We start from the raw sequence: 17,443 nt of genomic DNA on the forward strand, positions 1-17,443 counted from the left end.
AGCAAGTGAGAAGAACTATGAGTTCAGAAGAGAAAGAAGTGATGCAGAGGGGTGGCAGGACAATGTCAGTGTCACAGAGATGTGGCTGTGGCACCACAAACCCACAGCACAGCCCACAGCACAAAGGACAGTGACAGGACCATCAAACCAGCACAGAACTCTGTGTCTGCAGGTGCTCATCCCTCACAGGTGTGTGTTTGTAATGCTGCTCCTGTCTCCCTGACACATCTCCTCCCCACTGTATCTTTAAATTTGCTTCCCAATGTCCCTGTGAAAGGACTCAATTTCCATTTTCATTTTCACCACCTGTTAAAATCAGTGATTTTGACTTTAACAGACACACTTGTCCAGTGGAGCAGCTTAGGCTGGAATGTTTGAGATGCTTTGGATATCTCCATATGTGACAAATGATACCTTAAACCTCTTTATGTTTAAATCTAACCAGGTAAAAATTTGCATGTCTAACTTGGCCTAGCTGGATGAAACAGGAGGAGTGAGATAATGAGAAAAAATGTGAATTAGCACCTGAAAATTGGTAGAATCAGCACAAAAGTAGTAACTGTTGACTCTCCTGGGACACAATGTTTTACTCTTCATTCTGCATCCCATGTCCCTCATCTACCTCTTCTGAGAAAGCTCAGACCCTCAAAGGAAATATTCAACATCCAGTGCAGCAAAGGCAAACCCACAAATGGAACTGCATGCAAAGGTCTGCATGGACTGTGTCTTGGACAAAGACTTGTGTAGTATTGGCAAAAGAAGCACAGGTCAATTACTTGAGGGCAAAGGTGGTTTTTGGTTTTGGGGTTTTTTTTGTTTTGTTTTGTTTTTGGTTTGGTTTGGGGGTTTTTTTTGTGGGTTTGGTGTTTCATTTTGTTTTGTTTTGTTTTGTTGTTTTTAGGGCCTCTTTGTTGTTTCGTTTTGGTGTTTTCCTTGATTTATTTTTGGGTTTTGTTGTTTGTTTGGTTTTTTGTTTGTTTTTGGTTTTGTTTTGGGGGAGTTTGATTTTATGTGTTTTTTGTTTGTTTTTTCTGGGTGTTTTTTTTTTTTTTGTTTGTTTGTTTTTCTCCTATTCATACAATGCTATTTTTGGTTCCTAAAAAACGGAAAGATTTTGTCCTTTTTCTTCATATTCATGAATCACAAAATGGTTTGGGTTGAGAAGGACTTTAAATGTCCTCTAGTTTCAAATCTACTGCCAACCCCATTTCCATGGGCAAGAACAGGTTGCTCAGAGCCCCACCCAACCTGGCCTAAACATAATAAATACATAATTCCTTTCCATATTAGATAGCTCAGAGGATAAACAATGACAGGGAAACCTAGCATTAAATTCAGGTGTTATAAAACCCTGTTGTGCGTGAGTTCTGCATGAATGATACTTGTAGTCAGAAGATTGCTGCGAGTCTCACATCCTGGAGACCAGCATCCTCTGCAGGAGCTGAGAAACCCCAAACACCCTGAGCTGTCTGAGCTGCTGCACAGACCCCAAAAACCACTGCTGTCAGCAGCATATGGCAGGGGCTGCCAGCGGGAAGGCAGCCTGAGTGAGTTCCGTGAGAAAGTGACACTGTTGTGAGAAGGCTGGTCTGTTTGCAAAAACAACAGCTTGGTGCTGCTATTAATAACAGCTCAATGAATAAAGGCATTCTAATAAACTGGGGCTGTGATCTGTTTCTCCCCACATGTCAATACTCTGAGAGGGGAAGGGAATTGAGGACACAGAGATGTGCAAAATGCAAGTGAGGCAGGAAGGCAGGGCGGTGAAAATTAGTGCCTAATTTATTGATGGTTGACTCCACCAGCATTGATCCTGGTTTTCAATAAGATCTGACTGTGGGTCCTGGTAAGTAAAGCTATTTACGAGACTAAAGCAGATTGCATTGAACATTTTAGGGAAGTTTGTCCTAAGAAGGAGTTGGTTTTTGTGATGATCTGATGCTGCAAGTCTCCCTCTGTTCAGCAGTGACTCTTCTGCAGCACCAGAGTATGTGAGAGACACCAGACCTCTCAAAGTGCTTTTCCACCCAAGACAGACCACCTGGAATTGAGAGTGAATGACTCTGTGTAATTATACTCTTCTGTCAGTGAGGTTGAAATTTTTCTGCTAAGCCTTGGCTGCCCACAGTTTTAAGAAGTGATGACCTTGAAAGTGTTAGGAGACCATTGAAATGAATTCACTTCACCAGCTTTCACACTTCTTTGAGCAAAACAATTCCTAGTCATTCTGGCAAGGACTTGCTCTAAATTGTGGTTCCAGAAGTGGAAGACATAAAAACACAAAACCAAGCTAACAGACCAAAGCAGCTAGACAGAAATTTCTATTTACTCTTAAACCTATCTATATTGGAAAAGGGCTACTCTGAGATTAATGCATTAACTTTTCATTTCTGAATCTGGTTCTGATGTCACTGGAGGACTGAGAATTATTTAACTTCAGCTGTTTTGGTGTATCATTCGTGAACTGGATGACTGTTGTTTGTAGACTAAACAGGCAGCAACATAAAAATCACTCTTAAATGAATCAGCGCAGTGCTCCTGCCAGTAAAAGGTTTATCTCTTGAAAAAGATAAAAAAAATTTACACGCTTCACTGAATTTGTTAAGGGAACACAGTTCTTGCAGAAGGTGGCTAGAGGTCAGGCTTTACATTTCAGAGCCCTGAAACGAATCTGAGGAGGGTTTATATTGGCTCCACTTGTTAATCTACTTTTTGCTACAAGACGCTTTCCCTGCTTCTGCTAAGCCCAGAAAACAAATTCCAGCTGAAATCCTGACTAAAGCAGCCTGACCAAACTGCGTGTTATCGAAGTGCTCCTCGATGGCAGGTTGGTCACTCTGAGGATGTCACACAGCACCAGGGTGGTGTCAGGAATTACCCAAACCAGGGGTGACAATTGCTGCTGCCATGGCTCCACAGCACTGCACAGCTCTGGGGCTCAGGAACCATTGCCATCCCCTGGAAATCATCCTTCCCTCCCTGCTCAGGGTGATGCATTATAAACCCACACGGCCTTTTGAAAACTGCTAAATTACCTTTTTCAGGTTGACCAACTGGAGTTTAACACACAGAGAAGAAGTTGTGAGTGTTATTAGGTTGACACCACACTACCTTACTTCTATTCCTGTCCTACAAGTGACCACTGTCACCTAGCTCAGCCAAGTGCTGCTGATTTTATAACTCAGATAAAAAGAGGTAACCGGTAAATCACATCTCACTGGGAATAAAATGGGTGTGTTTGAAGGGTGCTGGGCAGGGGGTTGTGGCAGCACAGACTCCTTCCCATGGGAATATTTTCTTCTTCTTCCTGTGTTTTTTATAAATAAAGATAAAGTTTGGATGTTATTGAAATGGTCTCTGGGAAGGTAGGTGAAATGGTCTCTGGCCAGTCAGCCTAGGGGGAGGTTTTGAATGGACCCAATCCGGACGACCTTTGAAAGTCCATATAAGTTTTGAAATTAATTAATAAACTCAGATTTATGCCACATGCGGTCCGGCCTGGTTCTTTCACTCCGCTAGTGGCTCAGCAGCGCCGGGGTGTGGAGGTCTGGGGTCTGCAGGAATGTCCCACCTGTGAGCTCGCAGCCCAGCAGCTCCATCCTGAGCGTGCAGTGCCTCCTGCACACCTGCGGGTACAGCCGGATGTACTGCGACTTGATGGGCGGCGTGAAGGAGTTGGCGTACGGAGTGTTGTTGTCCACGTTCCCGCGGAACACCTGCGGGGAAACAACGTTTCCAGTGAAAACATTCCCGCAAAAACCGCCGGAGCTCAACGGGATCCCCGCGACACTAACGCAACTGCGGTGTTCTGAGTTTCTACAGGTGGTTTCCCCAAAATAACAGATGTTTTAGCACTTCCAGTAAAAGTTTTTCAGTGAAATGTTTTTGCCGCCTGTGCTGAACCAAGGTCTCTGCCTTTGAAGGCACTAATGCAACTGAATTATGCCTTCTTTTCTCAATTAATGTATAAAATAGTCCCAATTCAATTCAGCCTGTGATTATTTGTGCTGATTGACGCTTGGTTTTTTTCACCCTCTGGTTCAGGTCCCACTGAAGTGCACTGTAACCCTTGAATTAAACCCATCAGCATTCTCCTATTCACCTCTCACTCTACCCAGATATCCTTGTGCTGTGTTTCCCCCCTCATTACTCACCTTCTCACACAGCATTTTAATTTCCTAATAGAGGAACTCCATCTAAAGCCACGCAGTGTTTTAGTTCTACACAAACTTACAGAGTACAGGGGGTTTTTTTGCTGCTTTGTGTGCACAGCTCCATCAAAAATAAGTGGTGACTGTGAGCTGTAAACACACACACCCCGCTGGATGATAGGGTTTGTGCAGCACAGAGATTAGCACTGATGAATGGGCTCTGTGTTTCCAAGGGTTAACGCTAATCTGCCAATGTAACAAAACTAAATTGAAAACAGAGTAATGAGTAATTACTGGTAAACTAATTAATATGAAAATCAGTTAAGTGTAATAAACAGGATTACTCTAGCTCGGGGAAATAGCATTTATGCAACCATCAATTAAGGTATAAGAAATTTTTAGCAGGGAGAAAATGCAAATTTGTTGGTTTATTTTTTTTTTCCAGTGAAAAATAATAATAGTGAAACCTATATCATACTGCCAGGCAATTAGGCTTAAATAACAGAGACAACTCATACTTCTGAAGGCAGCTAAACCATGGGATGTATTCAGATACAGAGGACTTTATCTTACCATGTCTTCTCTTGTGCCTTTTACTTTGTACATTGTCCATGTCTTCCCATCATTACTGTATGCAATTTTGTAGGATTTCACATATTCTGGACTTCCAATCCTCTTGGCACCTTGGGTTATAACTCCAGTGACTCGCATCTTCTTCTGCAGGTTTATCTGAAATAACAGCACTCTGTTAATCTGTGGGACACAATCCTTGATTCCTTTGATTCTCCTTTCTTTTTTTTTCTTAAATGACAGAAAAAAGCATCGCTGTAGCTTTTAGATTACTGCTTTTACACTTGCATTAACTCCTTTGATCTTTCCTTAATTTAATGTACAAATGCATATAATGGATGAATAAAACTGAACTAAAAGCCTGGACTGTGCTGATTTCCTGTATGTGTGCACAAAGATATACATATATTATAGATGTACAGAACATTACTGGGGTGTTATTGGGACATTTTATTAATTCTGGCATATAGTGTTACTCCAACATATTTCCTGCCTGGAAGGAAAAAGAAACCAAAGGCAAAATCTTCTGTTCTGTTAGAAGCCAATTTGCAATACCATAAAAAAGAACCTAAGTTATCTTCAAGTAAAATTTCTTGGTGAAAAGAAAAACATATGAAAGTTCTGAGAGCAAAGAAACAAGACCTTTTCTTGACTCTCACTGAAAATTCATATATCTAGAGATCAAGACTGAAATGTTAATCCTAAACCAGTCAATAGCAAAATATCAATCAGTGGATATGAACATTCCCTGTGTGCTTGTATGAGCTGAACGCAACCCCTTGAAGTACAAAATGAGGATGTTCAGAGTGAACAAATCCAGCATTATCCCAACAGCCTTAATCCTGCCTCCTTTATTTCTCTGTGGCAGGGGAAAGCCAACTCTGACAATTAAGTGTGATATTCAGACCCAGAATCGCTGGCAAATACCTTAATTTCTTTATTTTTTACAGTGTGGCCTGAAGACTTTCTCCCAGTTGGGAATAAAATCTGACCTCTGTGAAGGATGTAAGGGGGGATCAGACTTTGGTGCTTCAAGATCTCTCTGTGTGCACAATGTGAAACCTTCAGTTTCTTTCTCCTAAAGATAGAATTTTATGGTTTCTTCTGGTTTCCTGGATTTTTTTTTGGCGTGAGTCTTGCTACTTTTCTGAAATAGTTGGCTTTTAGTGTACTCTTACCATAGTTCTCCCTATAAGAAATTAATAAACACTCACACACTTTCGGATTAACAATGCATGCTTTTGAGGTTTAGATCCACTGAGAGAGGAGAAGCATCCTAGAAAAAACTCCAGATTTTTTACAGGATCTTTCCCACATATACCAGGAAAGTTCAGGAACATTTCCAATTCCAGTGGGGAGAATGGACTCACACCAGGAATTTAGACAGGTATAATTCAAAAAGATTCATGCCATTTTGCAGCCTTGGAAAACTTCTTTTCCCCAGTTCCTAGTCCCCCAGAGGGGAAGGCAAACCAAAATAAATATATTATATTTGTAAGGAGGCAGCTCCAGAGACTACTGTTAGTCCCACAACCACATTAAAAATGTAGTTAACATGGAATAGTATCCAGTTAAAGATTTCTCTAAGTCTCTTATGCATATTTCATTCTCTATGTGGAATTTCAGAATATTAATTAACAGGCAAGTAAACCAATTTTCCATGTATTTACAAAATTGCTAATAATGAAGTGAGTACTGTCTGCAAAAACAAATTAGAAAGCACAGTGAAACAGAAACCAGTCATTGATTATTTGCTGACTGGTAGCATCTTCACATTTCTCTGCATGGGAAAAGCAACGTGTAATGGAACACCAAATAAATTCTGTTTGATCCAATGATGCATATAAATAATATTTTTGCAGCTGAGTCACTGATTTTTCTTTTTCTGGGTAATAATGTTGGGGAGGGTTTTTTTGGATGAGAATTTATTTGGATGAGGGATTTTCTTCCCTGTTTACTCCCAAAGAATCATTACTAATTGCAACCATGGCTTGAACCACTGGATGTCCTATTCCTATTTGCAGAATCTTTCCTTTTAGAGGATTTATTGATTTCAAAGTATCCATCCTTTGAGTCACAAACTGATCTTTAACCACTATTGAACCCTGTGAATCTTGTGGTACAACACACAAAACAAAACCAGGCTACATTGTTTTGCAACTGGGTCTATATATCCTGTCAAGATTTGCATAAAAATCCCAGTGAAGTGGGGGAAAAAAAAAGCTTAAAATGCTTATGGTTTGCTTACATAGAAACCCCCCGGTAGGTCTTTTCAGTGCATATGGATGCACCAGAAATTAATTTCCCCTTTGTAACTTTGCATTCTTTTATATGTTTTAAATTTTTCAAATTTGAAATTTTTCAAAATGTTTAATTTTTCAAAAATTGAATTAGCAATTTGAAATATTGCAACCATAGCAATGACTATAACAAAGCAGGCGCTGAAATATTTCTTAACTAACATACTTCAGTAGGAAGTTGTGAAGAAATGGGATCCACATCTTTTAGCACTAAAAGTTTTTTCAGAAGTGTTTTTCTGTGCCATTTGTGAGAAAAAACAGCACAGGAAACTCTGCTTTGTGGATTCAGATCTGGGACAGAAAGTTATACATTTTAATTATGTGCATGATGATGTTTTAAAACAAAAAGGTGTAAGTCGCCAGAATAAGAACAAAAGAATAACATATCTTTTAAAAAAAGGTAATTCATGAGGGATTCACTTATAAAGGATGCCTTATCATTACCTAGATGAACTGGAAAAAATCAAGGATGAAAGAAGATCAATAGTGTTTTGAGGGATTTACCCCAATAATTTAAGTAGTGAGGCATGGTAAAGGCCTTGTAAGAAGAGGATACAGGCATAGATATTTCTGGGATTTACTTACAGAGAGAAAGAGAGAAAGAAATACAAAGACAGAAAGAGAGTGAAAATAACAGAGAGAAAGAGAGAGAGAAAGAGAGAGAGATAAAGAAAGGTGGGAAGACAGAAAGAGAGAAAGAGACGGAAAGAAGGAAAGAAGGAAGGAAGGAAGGAAGGAAGGACAGAAAGAAAGACAGAAAGACAGAAAGAAAGACAGAAAGAAAGAGAAAACTTATAAGTTTTACCATTTTCCCATTTCCCATTTAAATTTATTTTAAGAGAAATGGATTCAGACTTGACACTTCACCTCTGCTCAAGGACCTTTGCCCAGCACCAGCTCAGAAGGATCTCCTGGGTCCAGAAACTTCCATGGGATTTGACTCACCTGGCATCTGCCAGGGATTTGCCTGCAATCCTAGGACACCCAGTGCCCTACAACCTTCTGGCATGAAGAACATTATGAAACTCGGATAAGGTTCTGTTTCACACCTGCAGGTTATGGAATCTGCTCAGATGGGCTTTGCATGCCAATGAGGAGGATTTCTGGGACTGGAATGAGTGGTGAACACTGAGCTGCTCAGGTAAAACGGCGTGTAAAATAAAGCAAGTGCTCTGATATCTATTTATTTAAATCTGACGGTACAAGAACTGGATTATGGATTATTCACTCAGGGTGGAAGGGGCAAAGCCACTGTGGTGGTATTGAGGGAAGCACAAGGAGAACACAGGCACAGAGCAGGAATTCCAAGTCCTGATGACTCCCTAAGTAGCTGTTAAAGTCACCTGTAAAGGACACTGGATTCACTGCTCCAGAGTTAAGAAATCCTCTTCTCCTGAAGCAACTGAAAATAGAGACTGATGCAAACAGGGATGATGTGATTCAGAAGTTTTTTCTGTGATTGTTATATGCACGATTGGTAACCATGGCCCGGGTTGGAACCAAGATTTGCATGTGATTCAGGTCCAAAGTGCATCCAAAACTCAGATTTTACGTCAGATAGCGTCTAAAGATATAACATACTAAGCCTTGAGTATTTCTTCCACACCCTCAGGTCATGTTTACCAAATCAGCTTCGAATCAAAACTGTTCATAGTAATTGTAATCAAAATTTTGACGTAATAGCTGTCTGTACAAAACGTTACTACTTTTAGACACGCTTGTTAGAAATATATTGCTGTTAAATGGATACTATAAAATGGGTATTTAAGACAGAGAGCTGACAAGGTGGAGGCCTTGTCAGGACTCTAAAGCGGGGAATGATACCTGAAGAATTTCCCTTTTTTTCTCTTCATGCATCTGTAACCTGGTGTAGTTCTGTGCTCTTACAGAATGCTGAAAACCTCTGTTCCCAACACATGTAACCAAAGCAAAGCTCTCTGGATAGAGACTCAAGATATACTAGTTACCCTAGGGCTTGAAATATGTAAACAATGGTGGAAAGGGGAAGCAGGGCCTGGGGTGATCAATATCATCACCTGAAGGTGTGATTGGAGAATTAGGGACCAACATGCTAACAGGACAGAACTTATAAAAGGTGAAGAGCTCATGACCTAGTGTCCATTTTGGGAGTAGTCTCTGAAGGGGACTTTGCTTGCCTGAATGTACCTTGAAGGCCTTGAATAAATTTGTCTGCTTTTTATACACCTAATTGTCTTGGCCTCTGTTCAGGTAGCCTGTTCCAGGCACAGAGCCAGCTCAGCTTATGTGAGTTAGGCTACTGAGACAAGAAACACCTCCTCAGATCATTCGTTGGGTACACAGTTATACATTGAATTTGTCCATGTAGACAAATGAAATAAAATCATGGCGTAGAGACTCTCTAGAGCAGTGTATGGCCAAGAGCTGGGGAATAAAACCAACTCCATTAGTTTCAGAAGTCCCTGAAGTTTCTTCTAATCTTGTTCCTTTCAGCCAGCAGAGTCCTCCCAAGATTACACAGACCACTTTGGCGATCACAGCAGGGTACAGATCCGTGGCCTTTCCCCAAAAGAGGGGAAAAAGTCACCAGCGAGCTGTGTTTACTGATCCTGTAGGAGTAATTATCTATTAAACAATTTTCACTAATGCTTTTGACTCCAGTGAGTCACTCATATCAGTTTGGGGATGTTAAATAATTCAGTTGTCTACACTGATGAAGACATATCCAATCTAGACTTTACTGGAACCTGAGAAAATCCTTACTGGAAAGGAAATAAAACCTGTGAGAAAGACTGCTTCTCTGAGAGAAAGTGGTTGTACGAACAAGGTAATTTTATGAGTTCCTGTTGATTGCACAGTGCACCATTTTCAGAGGCAATTCAGAACCAGCCCTGCAAATCTTCATGGTGTGTGAGCAGCTCTACTGGTGGCTGTGAGTTAATCTAGGAGCTTGTTTTTCATAAGTAAGTCCAAAGGGCTCCACAAAACAAAGGCCATAAATAACTTCTCAGCTTTGGTTTACAAACCTTAGAACGGTAGGTAAAAAAAGAAGATTAAATTCAGAGTCGTAATGTGTGAATGTAACAGAACAGCAGGGACTGGGGACAGCACCAGCGGAAGGTGTTCATCTTCCTCTCACAATTTGTGATCAAATGTTAGCATATTCAGCTTGCAGAAGCTATACACTTGACAAAAAAGATGAAAGACCACCCAGGTGCATCTGTCTTATCTACATTATTCCATGCAGGAGAGGAGAAGAGGGGTGAGAAGACAGAGTGACTTTAGGGATGCTCCTGGACAGAATCCATAACCATGTTCCCCTCATTTGTTATCTCCCTGTTAGCAATAACACCACCAATATTTTCCACAGAACAGCCTTGTCTGAAGGGTTCCTCCAGAGCAAGCTTTCCAGAAATGCTCAAATTAAAGCCTACATGAAACCTTGGGTCTTTGAGACCTTAAATGTAGTTTTATATTCATAAACAGAAATGTATTTTATGGAGAACAAAGGTGTTTACCTGTTTCAGTTATGAGATGGAATAGCATTGTCATAAATAATTCTTCATCTTTTCTAGCACAAAGTAAATATATTTTTACTGCTACTCACCATTACTCATATAAAAATGGGGTTGAATAAGAGATCAAGGTTATACTGGCATTAAAAGATTTATTACAGCAACCCTTCCCTGCTGATCTCATCAGGTTTTGAAGGATTGAAATTTAATTTTTTTTGTCTCTTTCCTTTTTTTTTTTTTTTTTTAAACCATAATTCTGACAAAGCGAGATAGAAAGCACCCAGAGAAACATTTTCTGATGAAAAACAGGGACACTTGCCAATGGAAATGTGTTTTAATAAACCCAGGGAAGGAACAACCTGACACAACACTGGGGAACTGTGCTTCTTTTTCCATCCCCAAGCAGGAGCAGTGCTGTTTCACCCTGGTGCCTCTCCAGGAGTGAGGAGCTGGGATGGTGATGAGGAGCAGCAAGGGCACAGCAGGTCAGTCAGCATTAACTTCCCTGCACAGCCTCGCCAGCACCTGCACACGAGGTGCTCATCTGTCCTGCCTGTCTGTGGCTTTTTGATACTCCCCTAATCAGCCCTGTCAGCAGAGCTCCCCGGATTTAGTTCAGGGCATTAATGCAGTCAGCACAGGGGCAGTGATGTGTGTTTTAAGCAGCACCCAGGGAGGAAATGCAGGGATTTATCCATGGCAGCATCGCTGGAAGGAGGTTTGCCCCATGGAGAAAAACAACATATTATCTTAAAATATTCACATTACAGTATAAATTGTTATCCTGTAATAGGCTAGGAGAACTAACATTTGCCACAGGTCACTTTGGAAATAATAATTCCCAGCATGATTGTGGGACTGTAATTTAAGGACAGACCAATTAAACACTCAGGTTATTTCTGACCCCAACCTATTTTGTTTCTGTTCTGTGGATGCAAGTCCAGGAAAGCCTCTTCATAACTTTGCTGTTAGATCCTCTGCAAACTCATCCTCCTGTGGTTTTCACCCTATCACACCTCAGGGTAACAACCAACACCTCTCAGGGCTTTCCTAAGCTCACCTGCATCTCAGCCTCAGCCAACCCTCTAAAAACAACTCACCACCTTTGCCATCTGCAATAAGACTTACTTATGTGCATGCCTCAAATTAGGCATGCAGAATCAGAGATGCAAATTGGACCACTAATTTAATTTGCCTCTCCGTGAGGAGATCAGAATATAGGTTAAACCCTACTTGTATAGAAAACATAAATACAAGGGTTGTTTGGCCCAAGCAATGCTAACGTGGAGGAACATACGTTATGAGAATTATCAAAAAGCATCTACTTCATCTGGCTTTTGTTGAGAACTTTCAATTTATGCCTCAGAGAGTTTACATAATTAGACAGACTGAAAACTTGCTTAGTCTGTTCCTTCTTATTATTAAGTCATTATTTGAGTCCCAAAGGTAGTTGTTATGAATGCCATTAACTGGATTATATGAATTATTCAAACACTGTCATGTTTAGACTGTCATCTCAAGAAGGGGCCCATAATCAATCTCACGTTGTTCAGAGGTTTGTAGCCCTGCAAAATATCATCTTATTTGCAAAGTATTGATCAAATTAGTATTAGCTATCTGAAACTGAAGGTTACCTGAGAAACACCAAGGTCATTTATTGCCATTGTTAGCTTCTTCATCTACTTTGAACTTGTCTTCCTGTCTTTGGAATGTTAATGTCTCTCAAAAAGAACTTCCCCACAGTGTCTAAAAGACTTCCTCGAGGATCAGCCCAAGAATATGTAAATAAAAATGCCAGTGAAAATGTCTGTGTGTATTTCCCCTTGTAAAACAGCTTTGATCAGCAGCTCACAGGTTTAGAAGATAGGATGTCAGACTCAGGTCACAAACACGTATTTTTCTTTTCATCCTGCATGAAAACCGTCTTCCTTGGGAAAAGAAGTGAATTTGAAAGGTGCAATATTAAAACCACTATGAAAATATGCTCAGGGAAATTTTTGGTTGTGAAATAATTTCAGATATTGAGAGGTACTTTCTCTTACATACTTTCCATGTGTTTTTATGGCATTTTGGCAGATATACTCTGGTAAAAACTCCACAGACAAATATGACCTTCTCTCAAGCTCCGAAAGGACAACTGGGAAAAATTCTCCTTCTGATTTCAGTGGTCTTTGTCTAGGTCCTGTGCATCTTCTTAGACCAAGAACACATGGAATTATGGAATCATTAAGGTTGGAAAAGGCATCCAATGTACTGATTAAAGGAGTATTAATGATCTGAAATCTGCGGACTTGATCTCTTGAGGAGATCAGAGCTCCCTGGCCCTGTGAGATCTCATTGCACATCCCCAGCTTATTTTAACACAGTGGGAAACGACAGCTACTTGTTCCCTCCACTAGAATAACCCTAGCAAGTGATAGTAGTGCTATCAAGTGGTGCACAAACTATATTAAAATATGTACGTTTACCCCCTTTTTTCATGGTCAAGCTAATCCTAATCAATGTTTACCTGTTTCAAACTGCCTTTTCCAATGAACCTGGCCACCACAGCTGGCTTTATGCTCCCTGTTATTCTTGCCCACACCACCCTTTTTCTTGCCCTATATATCTGCAAATATATGGATATTTGTGCCCTGGGCACTGCTGAGCTTTTTCAGCTGGCAGTTTATCAAGCACACTGAAGTTCCAGATGTAATTAGTACTTCTGACTGAGATGGGAATGCTACACATAATTAGGGAAACTGCTAGACTGCTCTCACAACATGGCAAAATTTGTGGGAGAAAGACAAGAGGCAGAACAGGAGTGTGTGGAAACAATCCATCCCACGTGTTCCCATCTTTGAGGAGGATCTGTTGGTTGCTGAGAGACTGGCGGTGTGGGGAGAGAGGTCAAGGTTTGAGATGGACACAAGTGGAGTGAAGAGCTGGTGAAAAACACTGGGGACAGATGGCTTTGTGATTGATGAAAGGACTGTGCCACTCAAAGGATTTCTCAGCCCACAGATGCAGCTACAGAACACAGAAGGTTGGCTAAAATCATGAATACCTCCTGAACTATAAAAAATAGGCTATTTGTTGAATCATGACAAGCACAGTCATTACATATTTTTTATTATCTTTCAAAATTAGGACTCAAAAGTAAAAAAAATTGGTATGGAAACATTAAAAGTTACCCTTCAGTGAGATTTTCCTTATTTATCTGCACGTTTTCCCTCAAAATACATTTTCCTTCTACAAAAATTTCCAGGCGAAATATTAGATTAAAAACCTTAAACATTGGTTGGTTTTGTGATAGACAATCTTTGAAAAGTCTCATTGAGAAAACCAAGGCTTGCAGAATGAGTTTTTATCTTTAACCACTCATGGGAGAAGAAGGTTCTAAGAGTGCAAGAGTGAAATACACTCCTATTTTTCAGCTCACAGAGCTGGTGTGTGGCTGGAATTGGAAGGTCTTTGAGATGACAAACACATGCCATCTTTTCCAGGAGAGGTCGAGGAGGGTGAGTTTGCTCCAGACCTTCTTTTCTGTGGCAGCATCATGGTGTTGGTGACTTCCTGTGCTTCCAACAGCCTGAGCTGCTCTGGGACATCCCCGCTGAGAGGAGTGAGATGTAATCGGACTGAGAACTGGGTGAAGAGAAGTTCCAGAGGGAAAATTGGAGAACTGGATGAAGAGCAGCTCCAGAAGGTAAATTGGGTGGAGAACTGGCTGAAGAGAAGGTCCAGAGGGTAAATTGGATTGAGAAATGGCTGAAGGACAGCTCCAGAGGGCTGTAATCTGTGTCACAGGGGCAGTTAGAGACTGGTGGTGTCCCCAGGGTTCAGTGCTGGGCCAAGATTTATTTAACTTACTCCAATGTCCAATGATTGGATGAAGGGTCAGTGCTATTCACTGGTCAGTGGGGGGTCCTGGGGGACACCAAGCTGTCCCTGAGCCAGCAGTGTCCTGGGCCCAAGGAGGCCAAGGGTGTACATATATATGCCTGTGAAGCACACCAAAAAAAATCTTAATATACTGGCATTTAATTTTTCTTGACCTTCGTTTCCTGAGCCTCAGCTGTATAGAAATTACTTTCCTATGAGTCTAGCAGGACAGTAGCTGTGAGTGAGGATCCTTTGCTTTGCCAGTTTTGCAGGTGAGAGTTAGAAGGTAAAAATGCCTCATTTGACTATCCCATCAGCGTGGCATCATCTGGCAGGTTTGGATGCTGTCCTTCTCACGAGGTGGCTGTGATGCCCATGGATCATCCCGTTGCAAACCACCACACAGGTGATGGGACACCTCTCACTTCTTATTGATGCAACAAACCAGGCTGAGCACACATTTGTCCATTTTGGCGTCACCACCTTCTAAGATTTGATTGCTTTCAATATCAGAGTGGCAAAAAAAAATAGTTTAAATGGATGGTGTTGCAGACACAGGGAATAAAGTGCTTAAAGGTCCTGTTGCTTCAGTCCCTCAGCCACATTAGGAGGAGTAATTAAGGAAAGTTGGCAGAGCACGTGATGGATGGTGCTCATAACAGCATCAAGCTTCAGTTGCCATGGGGATGCTAACTCTGAACTGACTGCTTTTGTGCCTGCAGAACCTCAATCCAAAGTTGTCTGAATGTGTGTGTGTGTGGGAGTTTGTGTGTATGAGGAATGCAAGCAGGAGATGTGATATGAAATGGATACCAAGATATGGGACACGAGGGAGTGCAGGGATGATTACACTAAGAAATAGGCTCCCAGTCCCTTTGTTTCCCTCTCTGCTTTGAGTACTAAAAAAACCTCTAATAAATTAGGTTTTTGGCCTGAGAGTTAAATGTATAGATGCTGAGGGAGGTGTGCAGAGAGCAGACATTGGTATTGAGTTCACTGAAGTCAGTGAATTTATGGCAGACTTTGGCCAGCAGACAATCCCTTCCAGTTCCTGCAGTTCAGGTCCTACATGGCATTGTTTTAATTCAACTGCACTTTCCTTATTGGATTCTGCTCTCCACAGCCAAGGGCTTTCAGGCACTTACTGCCACTCATCAATATCCTCCAAGGAAATCCTTCTATGACATTAAGCCAAATTTCAAAGTATGGAAAAAAAAGCCAGAACCTTAACAACTTTTTAGCATTAAACTTAGGAGGTTAATTCTTCCAATGTGGTGCACATCACCTCACACAATGACTCAGTACTTCACAAAGCTCACCTGGCCACAGGACACTGAGATGAGAGCCACATTAGGGGATATTAAACATTTGAGCTGCGGTGACAGGTATTTTTGGAAGCCTGGAAACCAGAGCTCGTGAGTGAGGAAATGAACTTTGACAAAACGAATGGTTTCACAGATGGCAGTTTGCTTGGAGCTCTCACCAACAGATGTTTGAGTGAATGTTCTGCACAGCCTCTGTGTATTTTGGGTTTTATCATTTCATTAGCAAATAGCTATCACCTGGTGCATACTTGCTCTTTGGATGCTCTTGATGAGGAAGCTGTTAATCTTTATTCCTTGCCTTTCTTTTTTTCTTTTTTTTTTTTTTTTATAAAAAACCCACCCAAGACTTCATGATTTTCTGCTTGGGGGTAAGAAGGATGGAACTTTTAAGTTTTTATTACAAGTATTTTTTGTCACAGTGGTTCTGATGAGGTTTGTGAGACTCAGAGTCACACATTTATTTATGCCACGGCACTGCAAGTCCCAAAAATGTGAGGCTGAGCACCAGAGGTGGGATTGAAACCAAAAGTGTGGAAATACTTGTGTAAAAAACAAATTAAGCCTCAATCAAAATATAAATTCTACCTACTAGAAATAATATATCAATTTATTTAGACTTTTCTTTTTTAAGCATTCTCAGTAATGACCAAAAGAAAAAGAAAGAAAGACTAAATAAATAAATTAATTCTAAATAAGACAGAGATCAGGGAAATATTTTGCTCTGAATCTTCTGGGGTAGATACCTTTCCATCACAGGTCATCTTTTTTATTAACAATCCCTTCAGGGAAGCTTTTTACTCATAGTTTCAAGAAATATAGTAAAGAAATTTTCTTAAAGCTGTGCAAAGATGTTAAAAAAACAAAATTAAAAACCATTATTGACAACACTGAGATGGTAAATAAACCAAATTAATTTTACTTTGGAGTAGTAATATATATTTAAATTGCCAATTAGAATTTGGGCACATTTTCCATCAAACTGTTGTGTTTCTGATTATAGTGTTTCATCTGAACTTTAGAACATAATTTCAGAAAAGTCACTTAGGGAATACATTCAAAAATGATAGAATTATAGTTCTTTTTTCATATATTCTAAGTGAGACTTCTAGCTTTTCCATTTTGAAATGACAATTTGACTTTAAAAAATTGACCCCAAGAAAGAAAAAAAAATGCATGAAATATACATGGAAAGGGATGAAGTCTTTATAGAGGAAGAAACATCAAACAAAATATTTGGGATTCTCTTGTATGCAAAAAAAAACCCCAAAAAACAGAGAAAAAAAGCTAACTAGTCCACCTGAATCAACTTCACTTCCCATTTTGTGATTCTGCAATCAAACTGAGCAGTCCAGCTGTTTTGTAAATTAATCCTCCAATCCTCCTACTACCTTTTTATAATAAAATAAATATTTGGATATTTTATTCAAAAACCAGTCGGTAACCATACCAATACCCCTGGAGAAACAGTTTACGCTATTTTAATGAGGGATAGCAAAATAGAGGTTTTATAATTCTGTTTTAATACTTTACATTTATGTACAACAGTCTCCAGCAGCAGGTCAGGTGCTCAAACACCTCTCCCACACAGTGGCATGATGAACCCTAATAAGTGCATTTTCTTAAAATTCTCCAGATGTAAGCTTGATTCTGCTTTCGGTAGCTGTGGGTTACCAACTGTAAAAACAATTTCCATGTCCAGAAGACTACAATCCACTTAAAAACAAAATCCAAACCAAAAC

At 40.2% G+C, this 17,443-nt stretch overlaps 1 protein-coding gene across 2 annotated transcripts in view; it reads right to left on the bottom strand.

Annotated features, from left to right (window-relative positions):
- Positions 1–17,443, bottom strand: part of EDIL3 (EGF like and discoidin domains 3) — a 222,132-nt gene that overhangs the window by 47,590 nt on the left and 157,099 nt on the right. For both annotated transcript variants that reach the window (XM_085043169.1, XM_085043168.1), the window contains 2 exons: positions 4,725–4,880; positions 3,572–3,716 (listed from right to left, as the gene is read on the bottom strand). In XM_085043169.1, coding sequence (XP_084899295.1) covers positions 3,572–3,716; positions 4,725–4,880 — 301 coding nt within the window. The remainder of the gene's footprint in view (positions 1–3,571; positions 3,717–4,724; positions 4,881–17,443) is intronic.

This window comes from Lichenostomus cassidix, chromosome Z, assembly GCF_008360975.1.
Source record: "Lichenostomus cassidix isolate B80296 chromosome Z, HeHo_3.0, whole genome shotgun sequence".
NCBI lineage: Eukaryota > Metazoa > Chordata > Aves > Passeriformes > Meliphagidae > Lichenostomus > Lichenostomus cassidix.